This window comes from Protopterus annectens, chromosome 5.part0 (assembly GCF_019279795.1).
Source record: "Protopterus annectens isolate FY-2018-M chromosome 5.part0, PAN1.0, whole genome shotgun sequence".
Classification (NCBI taxonomy): Eukaryota; Metazoa; Chordata; order Ceratodontiformes; family Protopteridae; genus Protopterus; species Protopterus annectens.
The window spans coordinates 1,899,839,394-1,899,861,235 of NC_056735.1; the positions used below are offsets into that span (position 1 = coordinate 1,899,839,394).

The 21,842-nt window shown below is 39.2% G+C and overlaps 1 protein-coding gene across 1 annotated transcript in view; it reads left to right on the top strand.

Annotated features, from left to right (window-relative positions):
• Positions 1-21,352, top strand: part of COG3 (component of oligomeric golgi complex 3) — a 1,722,808-nt gene extending 1,701,456 nt beyond the window's left edge. Inside the window, exon 22 of the mRNA XM_044072049.1 lies at positions 5,105-21,352. Coding sequence (XP_043927984.1) covers positions 5,105-5,134 — 30 coding nt within the window. The 3' untranslated portion in view covers positions 5,135-21,352. The remainder of the gene's footprint in view (positions 1-5,104) is intronic.
• Positions 21,353-21,842: the final 490 nt, after the last annotated feature.

A 21,842-nucleotide genomic window follows, 5' to 3' on the forward strand; every position in this document is an offset into this window, starting at 1 on the left:
TACTCGAGACTGTTCTTGGTTCCCAGAAAGGACAAGACCTGGAGACCAATATTGGACCTATCTGTTCTGAACACATTCATGGATGTACCAGAATTCAGAATGTTAACTTTGCAGCAGCTTGTGTCCATGCTGGGCAAGAATGCTTGGGTTGTGACTTTAGACCTAAAAGAGGCATACCTGCATGTCCCAATCAGATAATCATGTAGAATATACCTCGGATTCAAGGCTGGATCAATGCATTACCAATTCTCTGCACTGCCCTTTGGCTTAACTACTGTGCCCAGGGTCTTTACAAAGTGCCTGGCACCAGTAATTGCATTCTGCAGACAAAAAGGAATACAAATGTATCCTTACTTGGATGACTGTCTAATTCAAGCAGAGAACAAGGACATTCTTCTACAGCATCTGGCGTTTGTGAAAAGACTTCTAACATGCCTAGGGTACACAGTCAACGAAAAGAAATCAAAACTAGTACCCTCTCAAGAGATAATATTCCTGGGTGCAAGCTTGAGTATAACTGCCCAGATGGCTCATCTCACGCCAGATAAACAAAGGCAGCTGACTACCTATTTCAAAATGTTGGCAACAAAGGCCCAGTTATCTGCAAGAAAAATTCTGCAGGCTTTGGGTGTCATGGCATCCTGAATCCTACTAATTCCATATGCAAGACTGCATATGAGGAAACTTCAATGGTACCTAAAAAGTGTTTGGACTCAACATTGCCACAGCCTGGAGACAATGATTACTCTCATTCCCTGCCTGCAACAGGAGTTTCGATGGTGGGCGAAGGCTTGTCACCAGAACAAGGGACAGCTATTCACATTACCCCTAGTCAGGCAGACACCAACAACGGATGCATCAGATTATGCCTGGGGTGCCCACATGGCAGGAAGATGCATTCAGGGCACATGGTCCTCAATCCAAATGCATCTACATATCAATCAAAAAGAGATGCTAGCTGTTCAAAATGCCCTGACAGCCTTCAAGGACCTACTTCGTCCAGGACAACTACTGATAGACAGACAACACCACGGTCATGTGGTATATAAACAAGCAGGGGGGCACACATTCTTACCCCCTTTGCAGACTAGCCATGACTTTGTGGGACACAGCATTGACTTATCAAGTACATCTACAGGCACAATTCCTGCCAGGAAAGGAAAATACTCTGGCAGACGAACTAAGCAGAAACCACATGGATCCCCATGAATGGCAGCTGGATCCACAAGTCTTCAGCATGATACCAAGGAAATGGGGATGCCCGAACATCAATCTGTTTGCCTCCCCTCACAACTACCAACTAAAAAGATTCTGCACAAGGACTTATTGCAGACAAGCATGGAAAATGGACACCCTATCTTTCAGCTGGAAAAACCTAGCAGTATATGCATTTCCTCCACTGCCACTCCTCCCCAAGGTACTCCTAAAGGTCAGACAAGAGAAGCCAAAGATGATACTGATTGCCCCAGACTGGCCCCACCAGTACTGGTATCCAATCCTAAGGAATTTGTCTCAATGCCCAGCTTGGACCTTACCTCAAATACCCCATCTACTGTCCCAGCAAAACAATCAGATCCTGCACAGCCAACTCAGGTCTTTAAACCTGGCAGCATGGCGGATAATGTAATCATACAAAACACACCTCTCAGTAAAGCTGTGATGGATGTCATTTTGGAAGCCAGAAGGCCTAGTACTAGAAAAATCTTATGCTGGGAAATGGAAGAGATTCTGTGCTTGGAAACAGGCACAAGGAACTGATACAGCTGTACCAAATATTCCTCAGATTTTGCAATACTTAACTGAGATGCTGGACAAAGGCCTATCTTTTTCATCAATTAAAATTCGTGCCTCTACCATTTCGGCTCATTAGAATACAGAGCCACCAATCTTTTCTCATCCTTTATTAAAGCAGTACCTCAGAGGAGCCAAAAATTGAAGGCCTCCAAGGAGATCACCGATACCTGCATGGGACTTCAACTATGTCTTGGAAAAACTCACCCTGCCTCCTTTTGAGCCAGCTGCTACTGCTGATATAAAGTTTTTATCTTGGAAAACAACTCTGCTCCTAGCAATAACTTCTGCAAGATGAGTTTCGGCGCTACATGCACTCATGGCTGGGGAACCTTTTATCATGTTTTATCCAGACAGGGTTTCTCTGAGGAAAAACCCGACATTTATGGCTAAAGTGGTATCCAGTGTGGCTCTTAACCAAACTATTCATCTGCCAACTTTTTATCCAAATCCACAGAACAAGGGGGAGAGAATTCTGCATTCCTTGGACATACACAGACAGCTTAGATTCTACTTGGACAGAACCAAAGTTTTCAGGAAGACAGAGCAATTACTAGTGGCATATGCTACAGGATCACAAGGAAAGGCTATCTCACAGCAGATTATTTCAAAGTGGATAGGCCACTGCATTCATTTCTGCTATTTTCAACATGGCAAGCCAGTGTCTAAGGGCATTAGGCCACATTCAACCAGAGCTGCAGCCACTTCAGCAGCCTTTCTCAGGGGAGTACCAACCAAAGACATTCTAGAGGCTGCTACTTGGAGTTCAGTGCACACCTTTACAAAGCACTGTTATCTACCGCTCTACTCTAAATCCAGGGCAGGCTTTGCCACTGCAGTTCTGCAGGGCCTCATAGCCGCTCCTAATGCGGTTTAGCTCCAGCCTCCCCAACCATAGCTTTGGGACTCTACCCAAATGTAATGACTGCAACAGTGAAATACAAAGAACATAGTACAGTTGTGTACACTTACCATAAATGTAGATGTTCGAGTGTATTCACTGTTGCAGTCCAGGTTACCCACCCGCCATCCCCTTTTTTTCTGCTAGAACTTATCTTTCCTTCTCTGATTTATACAACCCATGTGGTGTATTTGCTTGTAGATGAAGGTAAAGTTTATATTGGTGCATGTATTTATATATATATATATATATATATATATATATATATATAAAAAAATGTTGGCTACCCTTTTATGGGGCACCTGACATCTGGAGCAAGAAAAACTGAAGAAAATGGCGTTGGCTGCTTCTTTTATACCCCTGATGACCTGACATCAGGGAAGGGGCGACAGCAACCGACACAGGACCCAAGACTTTGGAATAAAGGCCGACTGAGGGCAACCTGCCAGCAGGATTACCCAAATGTAAAGACTGCAACAGTGAATACACTCGAACATCTACATTTATGGTAAGTGTACACAACTGTACTTTCTTGTTCCTAGTGTATTCCTCCAGCTCCGTTCCACCCTTGTAATTTACTTATTAGGATACAGTCCAACCAAGAACCAGTAAAGGAGGGTCCTTGATGGTAGGTGACACACAAATTCTTGTTATATTAGTTGATCAAAAAGAGGACTTTCTTTACTTGTTTAGGAAAACCATTCAACTGTCCCTGTGTTCTCTCTTCTACCATCCAGTCTCAGTTGCTGGAATTCCCATTATGTCAGGTAGTTTTATAATTGTGCATTACTCAGTGCTGTAGGCATCAGATCTTCATTTTTTTAGGCTTGAAAGACGATGCTTGCTAATAGCTAGGGTATGAACTTGTGGGCTGTGGGGATGAACACACTTTGTTATCCAGTATATGACATCATGTTGTGTAATGAAAAGGTACATGTACATCTTTGAGAATGGGATCTTCCATAAATTTGCCAAATTACAATTTGACAGAAGGGGTAAACAAACCAACGATGCATCAAGGAGGGTCCTGTCATAGATAACTGGCATGGTAAGAATGTATCTTGTTATTTGTTACATAAGGAACTTAATTTCTTGAGTGCTCATTTCTGATTTTACATGTAGGAAATGTAGGCTCTGACTGTGTGTAATGTGTGTTTATTAGGAAGATACCCAAATTACTAACATTTTCAAAATCTGTTGGACAATTTCCATGGTTGCTGTAACATTAACTATTTGTTGACCTTTGTGTGCCTCTAAAACTTTTTACAAAGGAGTTTTTGTTTTTTAATGAACAGTACATTGCCTAGCAAAATTAATGTACTCAAAGTAATTTCTTGTCATGTAAAAGCTCAAGTCTAGGTGAACAAAGGGGCTCTTACTGTAAATGTCTTGAATGCATAGTTTCCAATACACGAAGAGTTGTTAAATTTTAAGTAATATAATTCTGTTTTGTGCATTGTAGTATTATTAAAAAATTGATGTAAAGACTAACATATTGACTATTAACTGTGAAGAATTTTTACTGATGACATTTGTACCTTTTTAGTTGCATTTGCTGTTCACAAGATATTTGCTTTTGCTTGGCTTGTGCTTTTAACTTGAATTTTCAGAAAATTTGGAATGTAACGGTATGCATTGGCTGCTAGAGATGTGTCATTTCAAAGCTCAGAGGTATTAATGCATTAACTAGCATAAGTTCATGGACAAGACTGTAGTAGTATTTAGTATTTCTGCTACCAGGCAAGTGGTTATTCATGAAAATCAGCTTGTACTGCAGTGTTCAAACATGATTATGTAAGAATGTTTTGGGGAATTGGTATTTGCTACCATATTTGTACACATGCTTTATGTGTGGCTTCATTGGGGTTCTGATCTTTAAACACCTGATGTTTTTATTTGTTTTAGGATATTGATATTTATGAGTATTTCATTTTTTTGACAAATCCATATAAATATGAACTAGAAAAGTAAAAATTCACAAATATACTACCTTTGCTAGCCACTGACAACACTGTTATGAGGGGAGAAGTACCCATTTCTGCACCAGCTTTTATTTTCATCTTCAGGAGTTCATATGTAGGCATAGTGCCCTGACTTAGTTTTTAGTGGATTTGAATTTGCCAGATCTGAAACATGCAGTTACTTTGTTTCTGTTGCACTCATTTGGTAACCATGACATTATGTGGCTACGAATAGTACTTGGCGAGTGATATCTACGATGTTAGCATTTCTTGTTGTCTGTATCTTAATGAACCTGCGCAAATTCCTGAGTATTGCAAATTGATGTAAACTGCATTGCTGGCTTAATTGTGAATTAATATTCAGTTAATATTATTGTTCTGTAGAACAGCTTCTACTAAGGTTTTGTTAAATACATTATTTTTATGTATGTTATTTCTTCTCTTTTTTCAGGTGAACTTGTTATTGTCTGTGTCTAAATAGCTTCCAGGTCACAGTGAGCTGTGCTAGTTTAATAAAGCTGTTTTGGACAAAGAGAAAGGACATTGCTGGTATGAAAAGCAGATGGACTTTAGATAATTGGCACATTTGCACACAGACATACTGGGTAGAGCGTATCCCTCCAGACTGCATCCTGTCCTCCAGTTTCTTCATCTTCAGTGTCAAGAAGAATGTATAATACTAACTATAGAAAAAAATCAGAGTTCTCTCTCTCTCTCTGTCCTCTGTGTTTGTTTAAGCCTTTTGCCAAAGACATTTCCATGTGGTCAAGGCCATAGTTTTACAAATCTACAGGAACACATTCTCTCTTCATTTGAAAGCTTTGAAACTAATTTTCATTAAGTCAGCTGCACTTTGGTATAAATTCAGCATGTTAAAGTGTGTGTTCTAAGTCAAGAGGCTGTAATAACAAGTTCATGTTCTGCTGCCATTCTAAATGAAGGGAAAGGTTAAGTACACCTACCGTGAATGAGGGCAGAGATATTGACATCAATATGTATGTTTTAACATCCATGTGTATTTTTAGTTGAAACTTGAGCTGCTCTTTTTTGTCAAATGCTCAGAGACCAGGGTTAAGCTGTGCATAAATTCTGCCCTTATTTGCCTTCAGAAGCCCTTTGGTTATTCCCAGAAGTGTGTTTTTAATAGATTTGCTTCCTTTGGGCATAATAATTTGTTACTAAAAGCCCCAGGCCTTTTTCTAACATAATAAATGACCCCCATGGAAGCAATATAGATATTGTAGCCATTGTTGCACACGACATCTTTCAGTATGCATTGCTCTCCTTTTGAACAAAACGGCATCCATATCTTCAGCTGTAACAGAAGGACTGTAAATATTAATTTTTAGACAAGTATTGTGGCAGTAGTATGTGTTTAACCATACAGTATTATCTAATTAAGTCAGCCAAGCAAACTTAAGCAAGGCTTTGACTTCCTTTCTCCACGTAGATGCATCTCTTTCTTTTGCTACAGAGCAGCACATTAACTGAAGCATGCATATCACTAGGTATGTATTTTTAAGCATTAATGAACTTTGCCTATACCACAGCCAGGTAGATGAAAACTTGAAGTCCAAAAGAAGCACAGGTCAAAGTCTTGTGTCTTGTCACTGGTGCTTTTCAATGTACCCTTGCTACAGACTGCCAGATCTGCTTCAGGTGCTTTAATGTCTTCCTTGCCAGAAAAGCCTGGCAATACTCTGGCAAATTAAGATTTAAAAATGAGTAGTGGGTGAGGTGGGGAGCCTGAAACAGTTTATTTTTATATGACTCATTTACTTTCAGACACCTGCAGTAAATAGAAGAAACACTTTTATAGTGTTTTCTTATGACAAGTAGTCTGTCCTTAATGTACAAGATTTTTTTCATGTTAAACATATTTTAAAGAGCTTTAAGAGTATCACATGATCCTGAGAAATTTTGATGAGAGGTGTCTGATTATCAAGTTGCCTGCTTTGATTTACAATATCTGTACAGCTTGCATTTGTAGAAAGACAGGAACATAATCAACTCTACCTTTCACCTGCTTCCCTTCATTTAGGCCATTGAAATACTTTTTTTTTCTGAAGCTAGCTGATAAGCAGGAACGGTATCTGTTTGGGAAAGCTACATTTCTAGACAGGTCCAGGACTGATTATGGTTGTATGAGGTGAAAAAGATTGTGAATGGAGGACAAACAATCAGTGGATGAGACTAGGGCCTTTCTGCCAACACGTTTCCTTTCTTTTTTTTTTTTTGTAGAACTTGAGCATTTTTCTTCACTACTTATTTTGCTGTTGCTGTAGTCATTGAAAAAACAGCTGAGAGTCTTGTTTATGGCACTGCCTCAGTGATCAGTATTCAGACTGCGACTGCTCAGTACACCACACATATGCTGGTTGCAGAAGAGCCGTTATCAATGGCCATAGCTTAAGTAGCCTGGTGGAGATGGTTTACACTGGAGATGTTGTGAAGAATCAGGGACAAAGCCAGCCACAATATGAAGAAGGCTTAACATGTTTTCTGTTTTCCTGTAGGTGGTGTTTATTCTAAAGTTTACCTAAAACCTGCAGTTATTTTGTGAGGATGCCATAGAAATGCTGTTGCATGAAACTTAGTGACTGAGTAGTACTGCTGCTGATCTCAGGACCAAGGAACTGTGTGCCTTTATTGTTAACCGCCAACTGCCTGAATGAGAAGTAGAGCTGAGTAGATGAAACCACAGTTTAATATCATCTGAAGCCCCCCTTACCTAGTGTTGTATTGCATTATCACATATGACTGTTTTTTTATGTGATATGAAGTTAGAACCAACCAGTTTTAAATGTTATCTGTTCTGATTTTGACAATGCTAATCTCATAGCTTTCCTTAAAATGAAAAATGAAGCTTTAGATTTTACTGCTAAAAAGGTTCTTGCAGCATGTAACAGTGAGATAATGTATGTATGCTCTCCCCCATGTTATCATGACTGATTTTCTCAGTGATGATGCATTGGGAGACTGCCTTACAGTGCCATCAGGCATGCAGTGTATCTGCACATCATATAAAGCTGGTGGCTCTCTCATATTGCTCCCATTTTTTCCTGCTTTTGGTTTCTGCAGAAGGTGTGGATGTACTTTAGGTGGCTCTCTGCAGTGAGTGGAACACTTGGGTTCCTGCTTCATGGGCTTTCCCTTACTGCCTTTCTTAAAATCATTTATGTTTGCCCTCCTTACTTTTCTTAAAATCTTTTTTCATACACCTTTGTTAACTTCATATATTACACAAAGTCATGGGTACACACACAGTTATAAAAAGCAAGCAAATTACATAGATGCTTCCTTTTCATGCATTATGCATGCATGGTTTATTTCTTAATTATTATTCAAGTTAACATTACTTAGATTGCTCAAGTCCAGCTTTCTTTGAAATTTCACTTCTGAACATTATTTTGCATGCAGTGTTCCCACAGATTCCATTTCTTTCTATCTAGTTTGTTCCTTCTCTTTTCACCTTTCTTAATATCATAAGGTTCCATGTAAGGTAATATATAGTGTGTGTGTGTGTGTGTGTGTGTGTGTGTCTGTGTAAGGATTGGAAGTCTTTCAGGAATGCATGTACTGTTGCCCAGGTTTCATTGATAGCTGATATTTCTAAATAATCATAAAGAGAGAAAACAGAACAATAATGCTTGCTTACAGCTCACTGTAGAGTGTCCTGAAGGTTTGGGATATGCCTGATGCATTTGACAGACCATAACAGTACTACTATGAATGTAACTTTCTTTTTCTTTCTTCAGACAGTCTCTTCATTGTTAGTTTATTTCCCTGATTTTTGTTGTTTTGCTGGACTCTTCTGATTTCTCACAGAGCCTCACAGTTAGGAGGGGCATGCTGTTGGCTGTTTTAGATGGAGTACGCTTACCCCACTATTCCCATTTCTTTCCAGCTTCTCACTGTACTCGCTTCCTCCTTATAGTTCATTGTAGGAAAGCACCTGTATTCACTGCTTAAAATTGACCTTTCAGATTTTTTTATGGTTAGTGATTTCTCAGTCATGACTATCACAGTCATTGCATCTGTAGCATGGAGCAGGTAGTGTCCCTTTTGTCCCCAATGCCAGGACTTCAGGATTCTAAATTTGGGCAAAACTCAAGACCAGCCGTATCTGTCAGTGCTTGGTTATGGTGGAATCCACTTTTCATAAGGTCGGAAGAGAAAGCTGTGCTACAGACATTAGAGGCCTGATAGACCAGTGTAGGCTAAGGATGCAGAGACCAATCATAGTATCTTTAGGCCTGACTCCTCCTATAAAGCACATCACATTTCTGGTGACTCCTCCTGTAAAGCACATCACATTTCTGGTGGCCTCAGAACCATACATCATTTTCATATTCTGTAATGAGAGGATTCTTCATAACTTTGGCAACTTGGACTTTGAACAGTGTGACTTCCCTAACAATCTGCCTTGGTGGCAAGTTCAAAGCAAAAATGTGACCATTCACTTCTCCCAATATGAGTTATTTGAGGCATTTATGACGTCAGGGGACTTGGAACCTGTATCATTAGCATCTCAGCACTAGGTTTGGGTTTGGCCACATGGTGTTGACTTCCATCACTTCCTTCAAATATTGCAGCACTCTGTGGATTTTCAGACTCCACACACTTCTTTCCTTCTTTATTTTGCTTGGGCCCACTCATTTTCTGGTTCTCCAGATGAATATTGAAGGATTGCTTATTACTTGGTGGGGAAATGCCATTTAGGTGCAGAAACATCATTCATTTCCTACTGATACCAGTTGTTGCTTGGGACCTAGCTCCCCCTCTCTAACCAGCACTTTTATGTTGGGTATGCCTCACTTCCAGTATATACCCAAATAAGTAAATACCCATCCATCTTTAGCGTCTATTTTTTTGTCTCTGAACTTTTTGAAGTTCATTCCAAGGTATTTGGCCTTTTGCCAAGTTCTTCATGATGGGGAGTTTCTGTCCCTCCCCTTCTGAAACTTTAGCTTCTCTCTCCAGATATGGGGTAGGGAGGTGTTTTCCAGTTATGCAAGTACCTCTTCTAAATAATTTTCATTTAGAGAAGTAGTGTGGATCTTAAAGTCTACTCTACAATGGGATTCTTTTCTTTCATGATGTATCTGACTTTCTGCTTGATTATCCACTCATGTGGAGAGTGTCTTCAGAAATGCTGTTTTTCACACCAAAATGTATCTGCAATTGGATTGCTGTTATCTTAAGAACACTCACCAGCTTTATCTCTTCCAGTACATTGTTGATATTTTAGATAAGCACCCTAAGCAGGATTCTTTTGTGATTTCCTCATGTTGGGTTTGGGCCATAGAGGCCTCAGCACTTCCACCATCTTTAGCCATGGGGAGCCTAAGGCTGTGGGCAGGTGTGGCAAATTAATTTATTTTTTGCCATTAGGTCATTAAACTGTTTGTTCCATTTATCCCATTTCTGATCCTTTCTTGTGGAGTGGCAATTACAGAAGGTGGCTGTTGTGTTTGAAACTTTGGAGAAGCATGCTGTGAAGTAGTGCAGTCTAATCACAAGCTCTGAAACTTGATTTTTTTATTCCAGCTGATACTGCCTTCTCTGGCATGTTTTCTTTGAGTGGCTTGATTGTGTCTTTTTTTTTTTTTATGAAGAGTTGACTGGTAATATATTGGATTATGGGGATTTCAGAATGAGAAATGTGGTACTTTCTACACTGAAGAATATTTATACCCTCTCAGATAGTCCACAAGCCAGCAATCTTAGAAGAAACCTCCTTATGGGCAGCAAAAGGTGGTAAGGATTTAGACTAACCTTTTATTGCACCCACCCTCCAAGTTCCAAATGTGAGCTGTAGGTGCTAGTTTCATCTTTTAGAAGTTTTGACTGTTTTTTTTTTCCTGATTCAGAGCTGTTGATGTGAAGGTGATGCTCTAGATTTATGCTAGCCTGAAAGTCCTTCAGTCTAGATGCCTTGGTTTGAATGTCATTCTTTTGGGGTTGTTCTTCAAGTTGATGCTGCTGTTTGCCCAGTCTTCATTTATAAAATCAGGTAGTGATGGAAAAGCAAATTTTTTTAAAGAAACTTATGGACTGTGTGTCCCAGTGAAAGAAGAGAAAATACTCTGGCCCGGGCATTTCCTCATGTCTGGGATGTTGAAAGGGTGATTCTTGATCTTAGCATTTTCAACAGATACTTGAGGTTTCATATGGTGAGTGTTAAGGTAGGAGGGGTGAATGAGCATGATGTTGTTCTTATATGTGGTGGATATTTACCAGCACTTAAAGATTTGGAAATTGCATAGGAGATTTGTCAAATACTGTGCTAAACCCCTGAACATTTTCTGTACTGGTCTTTTGGTCTTTCCATTCCCAGCATTTTTATCAAGTATTTTGACATGATTGCAGAGGTGTTATCAGCTCCAGGAAGTCTTTTTTTGAACAGCTTAGTTCTGGTGGCTCTGTAAGATGAAGTGTTGCTGTAAGTTCTGTACTGGAACCAGTGCTTGGAGATCTGAGTTTAAAGGCCCTCTGCAGATGGCTAATTCTTTCTTGTGGTATCCACATCTCAACAATGTTTTTGAAGTCTGTGACACCCACACCTAGGCGCATGGGCTTCTCTTGCTTATGTATGTCAAGAAATTTGATAGACTGGAAGGACTTGTTCAGCTCATGCACGCTGTATTTATTTTCTGGTGCTCGTACACTTTGGATGCTGATTCTAAAATGCATTATCAGATAGTTCATGTGTTCATTATTTAAAAAGTATAAACCATCAAGTGTCCCTGTAGTCATCAAATCTCCAACCACAGTTTGTAACAGCACACACTGCATTACATTGGAAAGTTACACAGTTGTAAGCACTTTAACCTAGCCAGCTGAAACAGAGGGTATGAGAAGCTGAAGACTGGCTTTAACTTCTCGCATGACAGCAACTTTGGAGCTTGGCAATTACTGAAGTTGGCAAGGAGGTCCTTTGGTCATGAGCTATAGTTGGACTGAGGGGAGAAAGTAAATCATTTTGAGGTCCAGCATCAGCCAAAGCTTCCTCTTTCAAAGACCTTCCTTGTATTGGCTTACAGCTGCTCACATTTTCCTGTGCTTTTAACTAGTGAGGGACCAGGTTTATATTAATCACAAACTAGTGATGGACCAGGTTGGTATTAATCACAGATTAACATAGCTGACAAAGGTAGGAGAGGCCCCCCCCACCCAATTATAGCCATCTTTGGAGACGAGTCTAATGGTTGCAACACTGCTAAAACTCGGTCCAGTTTATGGCGCAGCATTGTGACTAGCTTAGTGAGCACAGTTTGACATCAGTGCAAGCACCAGGGCAGTCTTTGGTTTGTACCATCCCGTTCCTCATAGTAAAATTCAAAGAACTAAGATAATACATTCTGATTGTCCAATATAGCCAGGAAATGTGTTTTTCCAGGCTGTCAAGTCTCTAGCAATAGTGTACCCTGTCACAGTACAAAGAAAGTGGTACTCAGTTGTGGTGACATCTGTCTCCAGTACATTCTCTGCTCCAGCTAAATCCCTATTCAAAAGTACTCCGAGGTGACTGAAGCTGCCAGAAAGTGTTCTACTTGTCAGATGTACATTGCTAATTGGCAGAGGCTCTCCATTTCAGCAGAGCGATGTCTTACATTGCTTCAGGTGGTTAATTTCCAAATTGTTCTGACATATATTAAGTACATTTAAATCAGGTCTTAGTTATTCCATGATGTGGGTGCATATTTCTGGCATTTTGTGCACATTATAACCTTCTGGAGGGCAGAACTGTGGTACCAGCAGCAGCAGCTGGTTAAACAGTTTTTTTAAAGAGGTTTTGCATTTTCACTCGTATTTGAAAAGCCCTTTTCTCCTTGGAACTTAAAATTCTTGAGTGATAGGCTTACCCATCCTTCAGCCAAAGTAGTTGATTCATTAGCTTTGATATTTGTCTTTTGGAAGAGGTTGTTCTTTGTAGCAGCTACCACTGCCTACAGGGTCTCTAAGCTGCAGGCTTTTCTGTGTTGGAAACCATATTTGGTCTTTCACAGAGACTGGATTTCCCATACACCTAACCTACAGTTCTTTTTGAAAGTAGTTTAAGGTCTGCTGTTAAACCATGCCATTCAACTTCCTTTTTTCCTCTCTGTAAGGGGAAAGAATCCAGGCAGAGAGAGAGAGAGACCTTTATACCTTGGAGGTACATCACTATCTCAGGTTTTGCCTGGAAGACAAGTCTAAGAATGTATACCAGCTATGGGGGTGTGCAGTGTCTATATCAATCATATCTAAGAAGGTTGGTAGCTGTCTTGTCTTTAAACATCGTCTGACACACTGCTCATTTGAAAATGCTGATGTAAAAGGCTACTTAACCATTGTTGTGACTGCTTGTATTGCTTGTTTCAATAATTTCTTCATTATAGACATTTGTTCCATGGCTACTTGGTTGTTGGTTTATTCCTTCTTCAGGAATTATTACTTGGACCTTGATTCCAAGACTTGGTCCTCCTTTGGTACCTTTCTGCCTTATGACTTGGTCTACTGACTTCTTACCTTTTCTTCTTCCACCATCTCCATTCTTATGAGTGGCTTAATTTGCATTGCTTAGGATTCTTCCCACTCGTTTCCCACTTTTGTGGACATTGATTCAGATATATCAGCTGAACTGTGGGAAGAAGACCTTCTGCAGTGAATATTTATTGCACTTACTCCATCCCCGCCAGATGAAATTTCTTGCAAGTCATGCAAGTATATTAATTTTATATTCTTTCTTTTATTTTTTATCTTTGTTATCCTTGCTCATTGTATGTGATCAAACTGTAGAGCATAAGGGTTTAATATTCCCTCCTAGTCTAACCCAAGCCAGGAGACATGCTGGTGTACCTTTGGTGTACAAGCTAGAAAAATTTCTGAAAGGAGTCAAGCTGGAGATATTTAAAGCAGAAATCTTGGTGCTTATGCACTGCAAGATGGCCTTTTCATGGATAATTGATATGGTAAGAAAGTACGTGTTACCTTCCATCTATTGCATCTATAAAAAGAGATGTTGAATGGTGGTTGATTTTGTCCACTCACAATCTGGCCATTCAACACACCTCTTAATGACCAGTCCCTCACACTCAGATCGGAGAGCTAATTTTAGAGTCATTAGCAGTTCAGAAACAGTTTGTTGCACTTGTTTATTTATACACTATTTTTAAGGAAGTAATAGCAGTGTTGTTGGTGAAACCATTCAAGGTTTTTCTTTTACGGAGGATTCTACTAGTAGTCACAAGCAACGTGACAGTCACACTGTACATAATTTATAAGCAGGGTGGTACAGTCATACCAGCTTTGTGAATTAGCTGTGCACTTTTGAGATCTGATATTGTCCAGTGGATCTTTATTCAGTGGCTGTGCATTAGACAGGAAAAGGCAGTGTGTTGGCAGATAGCATAATATGAGGTGTTCATTTAGATCTTGCATGGTATATTTGTCCCCAGGCTTTTGAAGAACTGACATTCATGGGAATCCACACTTAAGACCTTTTTGCATCCATGGAAATATTCAGATTCTTCAGGTTCTAGAACAGGCATTAAAACACTTTAACAAGGCCATGGCAGGAAGTTCTTTATGCATATGAGTCAGAATATCCTTCTGAAATCATTGAAGAGAAGATACTCTGGTGATTTTTCATTATTCTTTCATCGTGACAAGCCCTACATAGCACCTCTTTCCTTTTTCTTACTTTGCTTTTCATCATCTTTAGGTATTAGCCCTTGATTCATACTTGCCCTGGTTCTACTCCCAGGGGTGGAATAAAAATCAGGATTCACCACACCATAACAAGTGTTATGCCTTCTGCTGTGTACTCATAGAGCAGTGAAAAAGACTGTAACATATCTTGTAGCTAGAAGTGTCAGTAGAAACGCCTGCAAATAAAAGAGGTTGACGAAGCTGAAATGACGTCTTAGAAATTATCTACCAATAAAATAGTCAAAAGTGTATGTACCTGCTTTCTGAACCTGGTGGTACCCTTTGCAAGAGCTGGCTAAGTACGTTTTTAAATGATTATTTTTGTATATCTGTGCAAAGTTGTAACAGGAGGATGAGAAGGAAAAATGTATGGTTTTGTGAAACTTTAGTATTTCTTACAGGGTTAGTCACTTTTATATACTGTGATTTGTTTTATTGGACAGTAGTCTGTGGAACAAATTTAACTGTCCTATTTAAATTTATTGCGAAGAATTGAAGGTTTAAAAGATGCACTGTATCTGTGATGAATGCTTAAGAAAGTTTTGTGAAGTAGTTGTTTTAGTCGCATTTTAAACTGTGTTTGGATATTCCATGGTGTTATGTTATGTTGTGTAGCTTAGTGTTTTTTGTTGGGAAACGTTTGTAATGTTTTAGGAAGGTTTGGACTGTTGTAAAGTTTAAAAGGTAGCACTTTGACATGAAAGTAATCAACTGAAATTTCCCTAGGCTTGTGCACTTATTGGGTCCACAGCAGGAAAGGAATTTTACCATTTACTTGCATATTTATACATGTTTCACATGGCAGACTTTTAGGGTAAAGAAAATGAACATGGGACCTACGACGATTAATATTTCACATCAGTCTTTGAAACACAGTAGGATAAAGCCCCAGAAGTGACCAATATGACTCAGATTTGATTAGATCGTATGAGAGTTGGAGGGAGCAAGGTGGGAGGATGCAAGTGAATGGCATATGGCTTGCCTGTTTTGGTGGTGGTGGTGGTGGTGTGGGTGGCTTGCCTTGCCCCTTTGATGACACCCAGTGGGAGTTCAGGGTGATGTAGCCTGCAGATTCCAGGCCAAAAGGATGCCTTTCCATGGTATAGATGATTTTTGTTACAGTCATGCAAGGAAGGTCATATGCTCCTCCAGCAAAGATGGGAAAAGCTAGCATTCCTTAGAAACTGCCAGAGGTGTAAGGAGATCATGAGGCTAGGGTAGGAGACCATATTCTCTGTCTGGATGACAGACTTGTTATCACCTCCTGCCTTACTGGGGAACTCACCCCCATAAAAGAAAAATGGGTTATATAGGTCGTGGGTCTTATGGCCAGCAGGCAGAGGGGTTAAAAATTTTGTTAATTTTTTTATTACTTTCTGTGCTTGGGAATAGTATATTCAAAGGCATTTGCAGTTTCTAAGTAAGGGGATTTTTCTGCACTAAATGATTTTGTGAGAAAGGCTGATAAGCTATTCTTTGAATCCTGCTACTACATTTTTTTTGCTTTGTTTTTTGTATTTTAATTAAAAATGCTGGTTTTCTGCAAAGTTCGCAAAGGTGCATGTAGAAGAGGACCAGTTTCTATTGCAGCCATGTTTTAAATGTGATGAAGGTGAGAATGAGATAGCTAAAATTCATGGGGTTTGCAAGTTAAAACCCTACTGCTGTAAAACCTTTGATTAAATTCTTTCACTTGCCCATTTATCTATTAAACTCTTAAACATTGTGAGTCTAGTAGCTTGCCTGAGCTCCATTGTTGGAGTATTCCACAGACATCTGCCTGTAACAGAAGAGCTTTTGGCAGTGTCAGCTGGATGATGAAGCCCTTCCCCTCAAAAGGTATTCATTTTCAAATGTTACAGTTAGTGCCTGATCTGTTTTGTGATTACCAGCAATGTCTGAAGTGAAACAAGGGCTTTATGAGTTAATGGAGCCTCTGCTTTTGCCCTTGTTTTCCTCCCCCACCTCCTCATTTTCAAAATGCCTGTAATATTTTTTATAAAAAACCTGAAGTATTAAAGTTTTTCTAAGTATTTAGAGTTTATTGGATGCAGTCTCCTAGGACAACTTCATGTTACAACAAATGGAATTTTAACAGCTAAGACTACTAGTCTAGACTTGAGGCATTTTTCAACTAAGACATTATTATATAATAAGCATGTATGGAAATAATATTTTACATTATAATATATGGCTAGGTCTTAAATACAAAAGGGAGAACAGGTTGTACTTTTCAGTTTGGAAAGGATGCCAAGTTCACGTAGATCTTGGTTAACATAACCTGTGACTAATCTTCTTTGGCTCTGAAATCTTTAAATATTTTTATCTTCATCTTGAAATATCAATCAGACATTATATAGCAAGCTTCTAACATGCTGAATATTTTTTGCCTTTTTTTGAGAAGGTGATTTGCATAAAAGCTGCAGGTTTATTAAATACAGTAAGAATATTGTCCTTTTTACATTCAGATGTACTTAAGCTGCATCTTTTTCACTGTTCAGGTCTGTGGCTTCAGAAAGGATGGTTAGAAGGTAGACTTGGTTTGGTGACACCCCTTACTTTGGAAGGGTTTTGAGCAAGGTTAGACTTCTGCCAATGTCTCTAAATTTCCTTTTTGACCACAAACCTTTTGAGTATATTCAAGAGTTAAGTAATCTAAAGGAAACTGTAACATGATATATAACTGCACATTGAGATCTTGCTTCTGGGGTGAGAGTTAGAAGGCAGCCTTTTTATAATAATATTTTCAGAGAATATGTCCTTCTGTATACAGCCTTTACATTCACACCTTACAGAAAGAGAATAGGTGGTGGGCAGACTAGTTAGGGGAAACTGAAGAATCAGTAGCAGAACAGAATTGACCCCTCAGATTGAGGATATTCTCCAATTAAATGACTCATTGCTTCCTTCAACACCACTGGTGTAGGGTAGCATTTGTTCTACAGACAGCTCAATGATTTAGAGGTGATAAAGTCTTAAATATGTCCCAGGCAATGAGGATTCTGTTACTGGCCTGGGTAGTGTAGGTTCCAGATTGAGATGTGTGGGAATGAGCAGCTGAGATTAATTTATAAATTCTGTGAGAGGAAGTTTGTTCAAATTCCACCATAGGAGCACCATTGAACAGGGACTAGAAGGTATGATCCTGACCAGGGACTGCCTGCATTCCCGATGACCTTCATGATTGTATAGATGTGTGCACTCAGAAGCAGCTTTGCATAGCCAGGCATTACACTGCTTTTGCTGGTCAGCAGGATAAAGGTTGCTGAGAGTACGAGAAAACTCCTAACCTCCTTGCCTGATGATGTCACTATTCCCAGCTCGTGTTCTTTCCTCCTGATGGTTTCGAACATCAGGATCAGGGAGGAACTAATGAACCAGCTTAGGGACATGGCTGGATAATCACAGGGGTGTATAAGAACCAGGAAAGGAGATTAAAATAGTGGTTATTCTCTTTTCTCAATAGCTGTTTCACCAATCCTAGTACTGGCTGGGGCAGAATTCTGGTACTTCTGCAAAAAATGGAAAGTTATTTCCCAGGATTTGTTATTGGTTTGACTGCTGTGTAATGGGTACAAAACTGATTTTTTTTTTTATATATGTTCCTGTCTCATTCTTTGCCAGGAGTATCGACCTCTACAAAGGACCATGAAAGCCCCCCTTTTAGAGGACATTTTAGCAAAAAGACTTACAAGAAAGTTTTCTTTTATCATTTAAGCATCAGATTGTTCTTGTTTCTTTCAGCATGACGGAAGATAAGACTGGGACAAGCTCTTTGGAGTTCAAACGTTCAGGATATTTACCCTTCTCTTATAATTCTATAGACACTGGATGGCAGCATTAAAGTCAATGTAAACTTTATTGTCATGCAAATCAACACAGAGGAAAAAGTGCGTATCACTGCACAAACTTTCAATACTTAGGCTCGTGCCATATGAATGACAGTTTGCAGAAGGAAGATAGATTAAGTTAATTAAAAAAAATAATTAAATAAAAATAAATAAAACCTAAGATACAAAAAAAGTAAGCTAAAGTAAAATAAATGTGAAAGCTTTATGTACATCAGAAATACAAGAAATACAACAGCAGGAATAGACTCAGCAGAAATATAAGGATATGCAAAAAACAGTACTATAATAAATAAGAGAGGCATACATGTAAACTTACCACCAATGTATACCATAAACTTACAGTTGAGTTTCCAAATACCGATAGAGATGTATGAAGTGAGCCATTTCAGAGATTTTATGTAAATAACGACATACTCACAAAAATATTTTACCCATGCAGCACGTTAGGCCGTGGTTTTGTTATTCAGCAGTCTGATAGCATGTGAAAAGAAGGTATTTTGGAATCTGGATGTCCTGCATCTAATGCTTCTGTAGCACTTCCTTATTGGCAGGAGTCTGAACAGTCTATGAGCCAGATCCTTGTTGGTAGGAGTTTGAACATTACATTTAAAATATACCTTTTGACACATTTTATTTTTTTTCTACTACAGTGGAGGCTACTCACCCTTTAATGTGCTGGGTTTACTACTAGTTTGCTGTTCACGCTTCTGACCTAGCCATAGATACAATAGTTTTAATGAATAGCTTGCCATCAGTCATTGTGGTTTTCAAGTTCATTGCCACCTGCACAGCAGTTCAATTCAGTGCTATGCTTACATATTTAAGCATGTTAATCATGCTACTCAGTGCATTATACTCTGTGGTGCATTTAAACTGAACTGTATTGATTGGTATCCACCTTTGAAGTACACCACAGTGGTAGAAGCACAGCACCAGGGCAAGTAGTACACTGGCGTGGTGCTAACAAAGAGCATTGAGAAGCTGTGGATATGGGTGACTTAAATGGTATTCATATACACCCTTCTCTAGATGACTGTCTAGTCCATGCTTGTTCAAAAGAAGAAATGAAGGACTTAATGTTTTTGTTCCTTTTCTAGGATCCTCAGATCTCACAATAAACAAGATAAAGAAAAATCAGACTTAACAGCATCTCAGCAGAAGCAATTTGTTCAGATCAGTACTGGTCATTGCCTCTTGTCCAACGAGTATTGGGCAACTCTATCTTCTTAGTAAGGGTCTTACTTTCAATACTGGATTAATTGGTAGTGTGTATTTTAATAGTTCAAAATATAAAAAAATTACATGAAAGCATGTCGGCATTATCTCAAAAATCTTTTGAATCAGATACCCCAATCTTTGGAAAAAGAATCTCCTCTGAACCCTTCTGTGTGCAAGAAATCAAGTTAGTGAGAAGAGATTATTGAAAAAAATTTGGGGGTGTCTTTTGACTTATTGCATCATTTACATCTTTTCACAGTGCATGCTTCAGACTCGGAGTGCCCGTTTGAATTCAGTCAAGGTTTAGGGTGCATACAGATACAGAATATATTCTTGTTGCTCTTAGATGTCAGTTCCAGAGGTTAGATTATCTCAGACAATGCAATCATAGTGTGGTACATAAATATAGAGGTACTCACTCCTGTCAGCTTTTTAGTCTAGCAGTAAATATTTGGGACCTGATGTCTCTGAATGTTTGCCTTATGTTGACTCGTGTTCCTGAGGAGCGCAGTACTTTGTTTTTTGCCTTAATCTTGTAGTTCAGTTAGACAGGGTAATCTGTTTATAGATCAATTTGCTTCTTCACAAATTTCATAACTTATCTGTTCTTTAAGAACCATTCAGGATGGGATGGTTTTCACTGAAAATGGAAAAGGGGTTATTATATGATTTTTTTTAATGATCCATCAGGTTCAGAGAGTACTGTTGTAATCTGTTGAGAGAAAGCTGAATGGTTTTGGTAGGCCTGGTTTATCTTTTACATCTGTGATTTCCCCATCTCCATTAATGAGTGTTTGGGTATCTGCTTTTGATTGTCAAGGATGCTCTCCTCTCTCAGCTGAAAGGGAAAGTCCTCCACCAAATATACACTGTCCTCTTCTTGCCGCCTGGAGGTTGGGGTTTTGATTCCTAATTATTCAGAATTTTCTGAGGAAGTGAGGTGGATATTACATGAGAAAACCAACTACTAGAAAGTCCTGTCAGGGAGACATTCCCAGGAGTTTGTCCAAGGGTGCCACATCCCACCCCCACAAACTTGCAAGGTAAATTGCCACTGATTTTAAACTTTGTATTTCATCTTTTTGAGCAGCACTTAGTTTATTCTTCATTTAAAGTTTATTGCATAGCACATCATGTATGCCTCCCAGGGACTCTCCATTCTTCCCCTTGCCAAAATTTATTAAAGGGTATCTTGTATAAGGCCCCTTTGAAGGAATCTTCCTCTTCCTGATGATCTATTGATTTGGAGTGCTTTGTATAGCATCATTTTTGAAATGGTGTACTTGGTACCTCTGGAGTTCCTACCTTTGAGACTATTTTGTTTGCTAAATGTTAAGAGTACATGAACTTCAAACATTTAGCTTCAGAGCATTATACAGGTTTTTATAAATTCAGAGTTTTGCTTTTCTTTAATGTCTCCTTTATGCCAAAGGTTAGGGTGGACATTACTGTTAATCAGAAAATCTAGCTTGTTATTTTCTACCAATGTCTTCAAAACTTGACTGAGAATTTTATGGACTGAGTAGGTCATGTTTCTGCTGTGAAACCATTCAGAAAGTGGTACCAGTTTATTTTACTGAGAACAAGTTATATACATCCCTTTCTAAGCAAAATGATGCAAGTTGACTTTGCAAATGCATTATATTCTATTAAGACTGCAAACCAGGCATTTCTGAGCAAGTTAACTGATCATCTGTTAGCTGCCTCACCAGCCTGTAGTCTCTGTGCTTCTGATGTTTGTGAGGCCACAACATAATCATCACTTAACTTTATGAAGCCTTATATTGTGGGTATGTTTTCCAGAGCCAGAAGGGATATATTGCTGCTGTGGTTGTTGTTGTTTGTCTTTCGGCTTTTCCCGGTTAGGGGTCGTAACAGCGGAACTCCGGTCCGCTAATGATTAGCAGTAGATTTTCATGAACACCGAGGTGCCAGCTCGACGTCCAACCTTCAACGAAGGCACGCCCATTTACGCATGTCTTTCGAACGCCCACCCAACCGCGGGGAGGACATGCAGACTCCACACAGAAGGCACTCCCTGCACTCCAGCCAAGAATCGAACGGGAGAACCTCTTGCTGTGAGGCAACAATGCTACCGCTGCACCACAGCTGATATATTGCTGCTGCTGTGGTCCTATGTAATTTAGGAATGTACTTTCTCCTTCTTGTAGGATTCATTGTTTGGGATTGTTGCCATGGTTATGAAATGCAAAAGCAGAAAAAAATGTGTGTCAATAACTCACCATTAGCTGATTTGTTTTATTAACTGTGTTACTAGGTTTATGTTTTCTGTTGGTTTTTATATAGTAATGAAGAATCAGTGTTCGAGAACACATAGTCTGAGTGCTTAAATCATTTACAACTTGGCCTGTTTAAGTGTAATCAAGAGTGGAGGATGATGATTTCTGTAGGAAATTACTGCAG